This window comes from Numida meleagris, chromosome 2 (assembly GCF_002078875.1).
Source record: "Numida meleagris isolate 19003 breed g44 Domestic line chromosome 2, NumMel1.0, whole genome shotgun sequence".
NCBI classification, from domain to species: Eukaryota; Metazoa; Chordata; class Aves; order Galliformes; family Numididae; genus Numida; species Numida meleagris.
In genome coordinates this window covers 110,709,705-110,722,173 of record NC_034410.1, presented here as the reverse complement: position 1 = coordinate 110,722,173, position 12,469 = coordinate 110,709,705, and the positions used below count along the sequence as shown (strand labels likewise).

At 40.1% G+C, this 12,469-nt stretch overlaps 1 protein-coding gene across 4 annotated transcripts in view; it reads left to right on the top strand.

Annotated features, from left to right (window-relative positions):
* TOX (thymocyte selection associated high mobility group box) overlaps positions 1 to 8,872 on the top strand; it is a 225,183-nt gene extending 216,311 nt beyond the window's left edge. For all 4 annotated transcript variants that reach the window (XM_021386701.1, XM_021386698.1, XM_021386700.1 and 1 more), the window contains 2 exons: positions 4,360 to 4,511; positions 6,589 to 8,872. In XM_021386701.1, the coding sequence (XP_021242376.1) occupies positions 4,360 to 4,511; positions 6,589 to 6,625 (189 nt within the window). In that variant the 3' untranslated portion in view covers positions 6,626 to 8,872. The remainder of the gene's footprint in view (positions 1 to 4,359; positions 4,512 to 6,588) is intronic.

Sequence of the window (12,469 nt, the reverse complement as noted above, 5' to 3'; positions counted from 1 at the left end):
CCTATTCTGATACATAGATTGAAATTAGATCCTGATATTGAGCATATTTAACTCCTAATTCTAAAATGCACTCTGTTTTTCTTAAATATTATTACAGGGAGCTATGTGAAAGTTCTTCTTTGCTAAAGTCCAAATCCACGGTGCAACAGTTTTTCCTTCATCCACTTTTGACATATTGAAAGAATCCTAGTGGATTAGAACAGAGGGATATATTTTTCCATTAAATGCTCATACAAGCATCTTTTAAGTGTTTTTTTGAACTGATACAGAGTTCCTTCTCTCCAGTTTGTTTCTTAGATTTGACAAGATATTTACTTGTTACTTTGGATTAAGTTCATTAACATGAATCTTCACTGTTGTCATTCAAATCAGCATGATTTCTCCAAAGTTCAGGCTGAAGCAGCATCTGAAGCTGCATCCTGCTTTCTTTGAGATGTTGCTCTTTCCTTTCCCTACGCATGCACACATCCATGCTTCTTTCTGAGTGTACTCCATTCTCCATTCGGCTTTACTGTGCTGTTCTGCGTGGAGAGGGATGAGACCAAGGATTCACTCCCTCCCACATACCCTCAGTCCATAAGGAACCCTTTTTAGTTGCACTACTGGAAGCTTTCCTTCCTTACATAAAATCCTTCACCCAAGCAATGTGGCACAGTCAGTCCCATTACAGTCTCTGTCCCACTTTGGTTGATGGGTAGAGCAAGCAAAACTGGATTCTTAATGTCTAGTAACCATGGCTGCGAGTGTCTGCATAAGAAAGAGGCAGAAGATTAATGTATGTCACATTTTATTTTTTTTATTTTTATAAATAATAACTCATTTCAGTCTAGTTTGGGGTGTTTCTTTTCCTTTAGAAAATAAATGTATACAGCAAGGTGATTGCATAGCCTGCCAAAAATAATAGTCTCATTTTTTCTGGTATATATTGTATACAGTAAACTCAGGAACCTGCTGTATTTGTCCAGATTTCTCCCTCTTTTTTTGTTATACTTTGTCTTCGAATGAGGTCAAGAGAAAAAAAAATCATTAATATCTGTCAACTTCCTTTATAACCTTAAGGAAAAATCTTTGTATGATATCACACAGACAGATTTTCAATTTCCTTGTGTAATAAACAGATGCTTTAGGATTTGGATGTAATTTAAAGGTTTAAAATATCACATTGAGATTGATGAATAAATCAGTTGTGAAGACAAAAACATTGATGCCTGTTGAAAATACCTCTCCAGACAGGCAGGAAATGAAATTAGTTCCCAGTAAAGTGTGGAGATGAGGATCACTGTTTAGTTCTGCTGCAGGCTTTTTAGTACTTGCTACAGTGGCACAGTGAAACTGCTAGGGCTACAGAAATCTAATTAAAGAGCAAATGTCCCTCCTGACATCGAATTAATCTTTATCAAGTTCCCTATTTTTATTTCAATCTGGAACAAGAAAATGAAATTTTAAATTCTAGGCATGTTGCAAAACAGTTGGTGATTTTCTCTTGAGCATTACAATGCAAAAACATTCAGCATTGTTTAATTAGACCTCGAAGCACTCATTTTCTGAGCACTTTTTATTTCATCATTGTTTGTTAAGGACTTACATAAATCATACACAAATATTTACTACGAGCCTAGTACAAGGCTGGCTCCCCGTCTTGTACAAATGCACTGTTTCAGAGCTTTTCCTGCTGATGAAAAATCTTAAGTAATTATTGTTTACATTTTAAACATGATCCTAGATGATTGGTCTTTCCTACTGAGTTCAAGTCCAACCAAGCCTGCACCCTTAGCTCTGTCTCTGGTAGCCCCCCACCGGGCTCAGTGCTGGATGGGTACCTCAGCAGCATTCAGTGTCTGCAGAGCCCAGAGCTGGCCCCGGTGTGTCTGAGAGGCCCGTGGGTCAGAGTGTGCTCCCCCCAAGCTGGAGCTGGCTCAGACAGCTCTGCACCACTTACAGTCTGTCCTGTGGGCACCTCCTGAAAAACTGGCCCAGTCCCAGGCAGTCATGAACTAAAAATCCATTCTGGATGTAGGATGAGATTGTTACCCTTATTTTGTGGGCACGAGAATGAAGCTCAGGTTTGTGGCCTTAATCTTAGTACGTGAGGTATCAGGTCTAGTCTAAGTGCTCACACACACACTGGCATTTTAACCAGAGGTCCATTTTCCCACACTTAAGCTAATTATTTGTCCTAAGTCCAGAAGAAATGGAACCTATGTTCTCACTTGAAGAACTTCATTCTTATGGCGTAAGCCTCAGGGCCTGCTCTGCAGTGCTGCTCAGCTGCTTGTCCCATGCAGTGTTTTTCTCATACAGATGATTGTTTCATGAAGAATGATAAGAGATCTCTCAGGGACTTTGCTACCTAAGGTAAACCCAAGTGCCTGAGGGCAGAATGTGTTTCTGTGGTTAGTTTCCTCTTACAGCTAAATTAGAAAGGCCTTATGGGCAATGTTTTGTATAAAAACTATGACGGTGATATACAAAACCAATTTTTCTGCCTTGTAATTACACAAAACTCCAATTAAAGTCATTGGGAAGTCTGCTCAATTACAGTTTCCTTTGGATTAGTTGCAGGCATGGGGTTGTTTATGCAGCCTGATGTGCAGCCTGATGGCGTTACAGTTGTGAGCAGTGGATTTTATTTTATCTTATTAGCAAGGCAGTGTATAAGTTACACTACAACTAGATGTTGAAATCAGTTCCTGAACTTGCCCACTACTAATGATCTGTTTCTTGGAGTCATCAGGGATAACATGAGGCTTCCTAGAGCATTTAAGGCATGAGGTGTGATTCCCTTCTCCACGTGGAAGAGACTACAGATGACAGCAGTGATCAAAGTCAAACAGGGTTGCCAGGGCAGCAGTCATGGCTCCAAGATATCAAAGTTCAAGAAGAGTTTGGTCAGTGCTCTCAGGCATAGGGTTTGAGTTTGGGTGGTCCTTTGTGTAGTTGGGGGTTGGACTCGATGATCCTTGTGAGTCCCTTCCACCCTGGGATATTCTATGGTTCTATGATTCATTCATAGCCTAGGCTAAAATCTGTAGTCAGAATGAGCAGAGTAAGGAGAAGGCAATATGAAGGGAGGATGTGAAGAAGGAAGGGATGTTTTATATTTGAAGGAAGCTCATTTCGGAGGAGGGAGGGGAGCAGGTGGAAAATGAGAATACTCATTCATCTTGTATAAAGGTAGTGTGGCTAAGCCAACCTGCTGCTGAAAACAGCTCTCCCCAGAATTCCTATCTTCATGATGACTGTGCTTATTAAGTAGCCATACCTAAACCACTATATTTTTAAACTGATAGCTATGAGCTTTAATCCCATCTGTCCTAAGTGTGGACTTCGGCCAGAAGTGGATTTTCAAACTAGGTATCCTGGATTGAGTTCAGTTTCTGATTTTGCAGCTACAAATCCCACTTACCTGCCTGGGAATTGTGTGCCACTGCCCCAGGAAGGAGGTTGGTTTCCTTTTCTTTCAGCAGTTGCTTTTGTACGGCGTTCACATATTTTATCTAATGTAGTTCTTCTAACTTTACAAGAATACGATTTACATTTATATACAGTGAACCAGGTACACGAAGGCAGTTCTTACTAGTCTTGAAATTTCAACTGCTCTCCTGGTTATAAAACAGAATATTTAAAATGATGTAGTCTAATATATCAAAAGTACTGAGCAAAATTATGACTTTTAAAACGGCAGATATTTTAGGGAGTGAGTTAAATGTCTCTCTGTAACTTCCACTATTTTTCTCATCTTCTTGGTTTCAAAAAGCAAGTTATTCTGTGCTACTTTTACTACAGTAGCCCAACAACTGTTAAAAAGCTTTGGCTGAATTTCTGTTTAGTTGAGAGAGAAGTACAAATAAAAGAAGCAGCAGATGGTCTCTTTGTGACTGAATGAAGAAAAAGAGGGTTGAGAACAATATGTGAATAGGTGTAGTCTAATAAAACAGTCAGCCACCTGCTGCCTACATCCTTCAAAAAGATTCTGTTGCATATTCTGGAATTAACAACTAGTTTGTGTCCTTACATCCAATCTAAATGGATCCTCTGAGGCACAAACAGCCCTTTTTGCCCCAGTGTTGATTGAGTTGTTCTCTTGGTTCTGAGTTGTTTCACTTCAGTCCCTTTTAGTTCCATTCCGTGACAATGTAAAAGCTAATACTAATTTGGTGTCGTTTATTTCTCAAACCAAAGAGTTTAAAACTTAGAAAGCAACTACATATTGTCTCTATTTTAAGTCTGAGAACTTGAAGTGTACCTGGAAATGAAAGCTTCTACTATTTTGCAGTACACACCTTATTTTTGTTGTTTAACACACACAACCTGTTGCTTGGTTTCCATGCATTGTAATACACTTGCTTTCTCTTCTAGGGATTTACTCTTCAGCCTGATTATCAGAATATCATCAATCCAACATCAACAGCTGCACAAGTTGTTACCCAAGCTATGGAGTATGTTCGTTCAGGGTGCAGAAATCCTCCAGCACAGACTGTGGACTGGAATAATGACTACTGCAGTAATGGGTAAGCAGCCAGTGAATGCCACCTTGTGTCTAGCCACATTCATGACACGAGTATCTGACAGTTTGAAAACAGCTTTGTTGCCTGTTTCCCTTCAGTTTTTCAGAAGTGCATCTGTGATGACACTGTGTTTATTCAGCAGTTGGACTATTATGGGAGAATAAGTTTTCAATACATACATTTATTAGAGATTTTTGTCACCTTACTGCAGAACATAAGTTTTGGTCTTTGACAGCTCCAATTCATTAGAAAAACAGAACTGAAATCTTAGGGAAAAAGTGTAGGAAAGTAGTAGGATCACTGCTTCCTACTTAAGAGGCAAATGTAGTAAACTTTTCTCCAAATACTTCATTGCTGTCAGTGAAAACAACTGGTTTAGGTCATGGAAACCCATGTCAGGGAGACAGGTGAGTGATATATGAGGATATAAGTCACATGGAAGGAAACAATAAGATCGCATGAACTTTACCAGGAACAAAATACCATACATGTAGGAGATCTGGGCCCCTACCAGGAGGTTAGGAGCCCCTTCAAACCCTCTTCTAGCATAGTTTTTGTGGAGTTATACTGCTGTATCAGGATCTTCCTGGAATCTTTTAAGAGCCTGAACAGAAGGTATCTTCTGAGTTTTAAATAATTGATATTATGCCTTGGTAACATGTTCACCAGCCTGAACACCCCTTGACCTTGGCATGAATACCCAAGGCAAAGGCAGATAAAAGCTCTTGTCTGCTACCAAAGGGTCAAATCCAGCCCAGACAACCTAGCACAAGCTAGAACCAAAGACTGGATTCACCCAATACATTTACTCAGACTCAGGATCACTCCTGCATTATTGTTTTAAAGTATTTCTGGAACACAAACTAAACTGAAGAAAAAACATTTTCTGGTGATAACGTCAGAAAAATGTCTGGACTAAAACTGTTGACACCGAGGCAGACTTTAACTAGTGTGCACAGTGGATTCACTCTCTTTGCCCCATACTTTTTGCTTTTGCCTCATGACTTGCCTGCTTGTTCAGCAGAATGGTCTCACCTATGTGCTCTACCACCTGAATGTGTTGATCTGTGCTGCAGACTCTTGCAGGAACCATACAAGTAGTCCGTAACCACTTCTATCTTTGATTCCTGGTCTCTTCTGGAAAAAGCAATGTGAGATCACTGCCAGCAGAGTTCTCTAGGTGTCCACTGGACATAACTCCAATCAGCAGAAGCTTGCTCTGAGCAGACAGTATATATGCTATATAGATGTGCGTCTGTTAGTCTGTGTGCGTGGACTTAGCCTAACTTGGCTTTGCCGGTGCATTGTATGCTCTGTGCTAATCCTTGACTGCAAACCAAGTAAGCTGTAGAGCTGTAGAAGAACAGAGCTGGTGACTGGGTTTTGGCAAGCAAGCAGGAGATAAAGAGTAAAACTCTCAAGCAGAAAATCTCTGCACTGTGAACCAAGCCCTGTCAGTAATACTTCTACTTTAAATGATATTTTTTCTTCTGACTTGTACAGGCTGTTCCAAATTATAAGTTTGTAAATGGTTCCTTTTTGCTCTGAGTTGGTATGTTTCAGCTGAAGCCGAACCCTGTCAAGAACAAACTGTAAAAGTGTGCATTTATGATAGATCTCCCATAGAGCCAGGAAAAGCTAGTTGTGTTGAGCTCCACCAGAACCATCTGGTGCTCCCTTGCCCACACTTACCTGAAGCTGCCAACACAGCACATTTTGGTTATGCCAGGACTAATATCATAGAATTGTAGAATCATAGAATTGTTTGAGTTGGAAAAGACCACTAAAGGTCACCTCATCCAGCTCCCCTGCAATGAACACGGACACCTACAGCTACACCAGCTTGCTCAGAGCCCCGTCTGGCCTGACTCTGAGTGTCTCCAGCGATGGGACATGAGCAGTCTGGGAGCCTTTTTTTTTTTTTTTTTTTTTTTTTAATATTGTTACCATGGTAATACAGCTGTCCTTCAGTGATGTGTTTGGAATGCAGGACACAGCCAGGTTATGGGGTTTTTTGGAAGAGCACGACTCAAAGTTTGACAAATTTAAAAATCAGATTTGCTCTTTTCTCTTTCAACAGGGGCATGCAGAGGGACAAAGCACTCTACCTTACCTGAAAATCTGAAACACCTCTCCTTTCCACTGAGGAATGCAGGGAAGTCTTTCATCCTGGATTGCTTTATGCAGTCAAGGCAGTTCTGCATTTTATTATGAAATACAGGTTGCTAAGCACTTAGGACTATCTGAGCTTGTGGGTCACCCACTCTGGAAAAATAGTCTTGCTTCTTTCTTTTTCCTACCCCCCCCCCTCCCATTTTGTTTTTCATTCTTTCTTTCTGCTTTCCACCTCCACCCTGAGATCCTTTAACGGACATTGCTCTTCTTCTTCCCCGAAGGAAACTTGGACCATTCAGATTTTATGTTGGTTTTTGCTGTGAAGTGCTGCGATAGTAACTGCCTTAGCAACTGTAGATGTCTCGGATAAAAGTCCTGGATTTTCCATTGTTTTTTCATAATGGGTGTTTATATGAAACTACTAAAGACTTTTTAAATGGCTTGATGTAGCAGTCATAGCAAGTTTGTAAATAGCATCTATGTTACACTCTCCTAGAGTATAAAATGTGAATGTTTTTGTAGCTAATTGTAATTGAAACTGGCTCATTCCAGTTTATGGATTTCACAAAAAGGGTTAAATTGGCAAACATTCATATTTTTACTTCATTTTTAAACAACTGACTAATAGTTCTATATTTTCAAACTATTTGGAGAAAAAAAAAAAGAAGTAAAATATTCCCAAATGATATTAATTAAAATATTGGCTCTGTCTCATGAAATAAACACAAAAACTAGGGGGAAAGCAGTGTTGATAAAGAGCAAACACATTTATTTTGTACTGCCTAAAAACGCTTCTTTTTTTAAAAAAAAAATCACTTTATGTGTACTGGTTAGTAAATGTCATTTAAGTCCTTTTATGTATAAAACTGCCAAATGCTTACCTGATATTTTATTAGATGCAGAAACAGATTGGAGACAGCTAAATTATAACCTTTACATATGGCTATGTATTGTTTCTTCATACTGTGTCTGTATTTAATCTTTTTTTATGGAACCTGTTGCGCCTATTTATGAAATAATAAATATAGGTGTTTGTAAGTAAATTTGTTAGCATTTTAAAGAGGTTTCTTTGATGCTTTAACTTTTGCTGGCACAAATCGTTCACAACCGATGTGAATACTTTATTTAGTTTTTACAGTGACATATATAACGCCAAACCTGCTTTTCTGGCAGAAAATGAAGGTAACCAATACTTATTTCTGTATTTCTTTGGTTGCTAAGGAAAGAAAATAAACAATGGTATTTTAAGTAATTCCCTTTTTAAAGTGTTGTAGCAAGAAGTCGCCCAAAACTAAGGCTTGATCCAACAAAACTAACTGAATAAAGCTGCATAATGCTGCTTCTTGAAACTTCATCAGTTTGGATTAATTAGTCAAGTGGAATAAAAGAGTTACCAGCAGAAATATTACCCAATATGCTTCAGCCATTTTATTATACAGGCAAAAGTTCCTACAGTGTTTTAAAGAGTGTATCAGAAATGTATCCTAAAGTGAAAAGTAAGTTAAATAACCACAGGGATCGGGATAAAAAAAAAATCCAAAAGAAGGCATCTTGTCAATGCTTTTGATCAGGGAGAGATCTGAAAATGTTTTTCTGGAGGATTTCGTCCCAGATGCCTGTCCAAGTAGTTGAGAGTATCGCTGATTTGTATTGTCCACGGGAAATAAAGAAAGCAGCTCTGAATAAATATGAATTATGCAATGCCATTGATTAAAAAAAAAAAAAAAGAAAACAGAAACAAAGGTATGTTTGCTTTGGAATGATTTCAGGCAATGTACAGTTGGAATCACTTGGCATGTAATAACTAATAAATAATGCAGATCAGATTTGATTACTCAAATGACTGTAGCTGAGAGCTCTAATTTTCCTGTCTTGAAACTGTATAAGAACTTGTGATTAAATTCACAGTTTATTGTTTGTCTGTTTAGTACTTTAGAAATATACCAGCACTACTAATTACCCAATGTCTTCTATTTATTATATTATAGCAAACTACATTTTCCACTCATATTAATTTGAAAGTGAGAAAATAATTACTGGGAATGAGAAAAATCAGCTTTGATTTTGACAGGCAGTTTTCTTTTTTCTTTTACAGAAAAGAACTGTGTTATCTCCATTTCTTTTAGAGCAGGTGCACAGTCACATAAAGTTGTTAATTTCGATATCCAAGCAGAGTTCAAAATACAAGAAAACTTTAATGTAAATAAAAAAAAAATTACATCATGAATAAAATACTTATTCTGTACGAACCTCTTGCTAGTTGGTGTCTCTTGGTCTGTAAGAACTTAACCTGCTGTGTATTTACTGCTCAGCACAGTACTGGTCCTGGGACCAGAGTGCGGTTCTGTGCCTGGGCTCTGTTGGGATGAGACAGGTAAGCTGGAATGAAATCATAGAATCGTTAAGGTTGGAAAGATGACTAAGATCATCTAGTCCAACTGTCAACCCATGCCTGTGACCACTCTAGACCATGTCACTCAGTACAGCATCCACTCTTTCCTTGAATGCCTCCAGGGATGGTGACTCCATCACCTCCCCGGGCAGCCTGTTCCAATACCTCACCATATAAAAATGATGATTTTGGCCTGGGTTATACTGAAGGCACGTTGTTCCAAAGGGAAGCTCCAACTCTGATGCATACATGTCAGTTCTTTGTGTCAGAACTCAGGAAAAAGCAATGGTTGCTGGCCAAGGGCAATCTGCTGTTTGTTTTCATCTGCTTATTGACAGATACAAATGGTTGGTAAGTGAAGCCCCAAAAGCTGAGGTTCCTCTCTAAGTAGGTGAAACCCCATTGGAGCTGATGAAGATGTGCCCTACCCTTTGATGAAGCACTGGGGCATAGGCATTGCAGTAACACATGTACTGAAGTTACTAGTGTAAGTCACCATCTATCATAAAGACAATAAAAAGGAAGCCTACACATTGCAGAAACACAATAATGGCAAATAAATACGATAAAGACATCTGTCAAAATGATAGGAACAAGAAAAAGAATGTCTGCTATTAACTGAAACTATTATTTCTTTTCTGATGGTTTTTACAAAGTGGTAGATGAAATGCAAGGTTAGCAACATAGGCACTCCAGAAGATTGAAAGCCTGTCTGCTTGTACCAAGTTAAGCAGAGGTTTTGAGTCAGAAAAGAGCTCTGTGAGTTTACTCCTGCTCTCAGGGTGCCTGTTCTGGTGGCACCAGCCCTGATCTCTCACTCAGCTCGCAGAGCCTCGAGCATCCCAACGAGCCAATCCGCATGGCCAAAGAAGCTCTCCAAAGAGACCTCCCTCTATTCATCCTTGGACAGTAAGCAATCAACATATTCATGGAGGGCCTCCGCCATTCAAAGTGTAGCAATGTATCTGTGCCTACTTCTCTATCTCACCAAATGCTATCTCCTGATTCCAGTGGCAAATCTTCCAAATATTCCCTGCAAGGCTCCTCTGTAAGAAGGAAAGCCTACACTAGAACAACTTATTACTGGAAGGCAAAACACAGGCTTAGCACCTTCCTCAACCTTCTGAGACTTCATCTCAACCACAGCTACCACCTCCACAACTGCATCTGCCTACTTCGTACCCGATCCTGCAAACATGGCAGATCCACAGAGAGCTCTTTCCGTGCTCTGGAGAAATTGTGTAGTTTAACACTTGCTCTACACACATTGTAAAAAATAGCTGAAAGAGCTGCATGTAGCCCATACAGGAGCTGCTCTACAGAACTCCCATTGATACAGAGGTATTGAAATAGATAAACAGCCATTACCTAGCCAGTATTTTAATTGGTGTCCTCAAGTATTCTTACTTTTAAATGAAGCATTATTTAGCATGCATTGCTGTGCATATGGCAGTGCTGCAGGAGGTAGTTGGCACCTCGGAGAACACGAGTCATGCTTCGAGTCAGGTCTCCCAGACAGTACTTGCTTTCCTTTGCAAAGTCATGTATTTTATTATTACCCAGCAGCGCATTAAATCACAACTCAAATGTAGTTCCTATTCCACCGACAAGGGGACAAGTGAGAACAATGACTTGTAACATTTCAGAGTCTGTCACAGTTACTGCCTAATTAGAGAAACCTACTAGCAAATGTGCATCTGCATGGATCCTGCCACTGTCATCATTTCACATTCTATTAAGGGCTTGCTGCGATAGACACTTTACAAAGAAATTTCATTCAGGCTAATACCAAGCTGGCAAACATGTAATTGGGTAGAAAATAAAACAAGAGAGGAAAAGAAAGGGAGGAAGGGGAAAGGAGAAGGAAACCTTTCTATTTTGAAAACAACCTCTGCAAAAAAACCCACGAGTAATGCAGAGAAGATCCCTACCCTCTGACAATTGCGTGTTTACAACGAGTCTGAGCATAATTGCTCTGATGGGCTGTCAAGGAAAAGATTAATTTGGCAAAGATTAGTATTGACTTGCTGTTTATTAAGGCTTTTAAACAGCTGTATCTGGCAACATTCCTGTAAGTGCCTGTCATGTCTGAAATCAGGCTCACACCCGGGTGCTTGCCAGCTGTTGCTAAACAATCTTACCACTTCGAGTATCTTTCTCCAGGCCAAACAGCACAAGCAAAGCATTGCCAAATGAGTCTCTCCCATCCTGTCACTATTCAGGGGCCCTGAAAGCTCAGATGCCTGCTCGATGGCATGGCCAATAGCAGCCCACGGGAGGCAGCAGAGGGGGCAGTGGGTGCTGCACCCCCCATGCCCACGTGCGGAGTCAGGGGGCTGCAAGTCACAAAACCTCAGCAAGAGGATCTGCTCCCCCAGTACCTGGCGCTAAGGTCCCCCAGTACTGCCCGCAGGGTTTCAAGTGGTTCTTCCCCTGGGTTCTCAGCGGGCTGCAGTGCAGAGAGCCAATGCAGGAGGAGGATGCGTGCAGTACAGTAGGCACCATTAATCCTTGCAGAGTGAGCCAATGTTTTCTTCTGTGATTTTTCTTTTTTTTTCTTCTCCCCAGACTGCTGATAAACAAAAGTCATAAAAGCCGTGCACACAAAATATCCTGGGTCAGTGGAAACCTGTAAAAGGAAATATGTCAGCCACTGTTTTTGTTATGTTACTTAAAGAGGTTCGGCTTTCACTGTAGGCTTTAGGAGCTTGTTCAGAAACAAATAATACCAATGGAAAGAAGGATAAGCAGCTGCAGCTAAACGCCAATACAAATAGCCATGTGTTACAATTAAAGTTGATTTGGCCTTTCCAATAGAAGGCTGATTTTCTGGGATTAATCTCGACCTTTTCAAGTCGCATCAGGCTGAAATAAGTTGTCAGAACAGATGTGATTTTTGTTTGCAGAGAGCAATGGCAATCCAGTAACCCTTGGAACATGAGCATTTTCCAGGCTGCCGGCCGGCAGAGCGGTCAGGATGCAGACAGGAGATACTGGATGCGCACAGCAGGACTCCAGCACTCAGAGCCATGTCCAGAGGCTGGGCATTTAGGTCAGGGAAAAATTCAGAATGGAAAACAAAGTACTTTTCCTTTTAACTCTGCAATTACCGAGTAGCACACTGCACACACAACCCTCTTAAAAATAAGACATTGGATCAAGGATGGGTACATTTGTAAAATGTGTTTTTTAGCTAAATTGAGCATGGGAGTGGGGGATATTCCATATTTCACAGCAGGTTGGGCACATGTTTTGTAATACAGAACCCTCTGAAGGCTCCAAGAATCACACGTTTCAGAGCCTGCTCTAAAGCAGCCTTCTAAGAAGTTTTGCCTTAGAACCTGCATGGCTCTGATATTCGTTTATTTATTAATTTATTAAAAAAGAAGGAAAAGAAAACCTCAGGTAAATACTCAGACTTCTCACACTTTGAAATCTAGAGTCAATCTAGAGT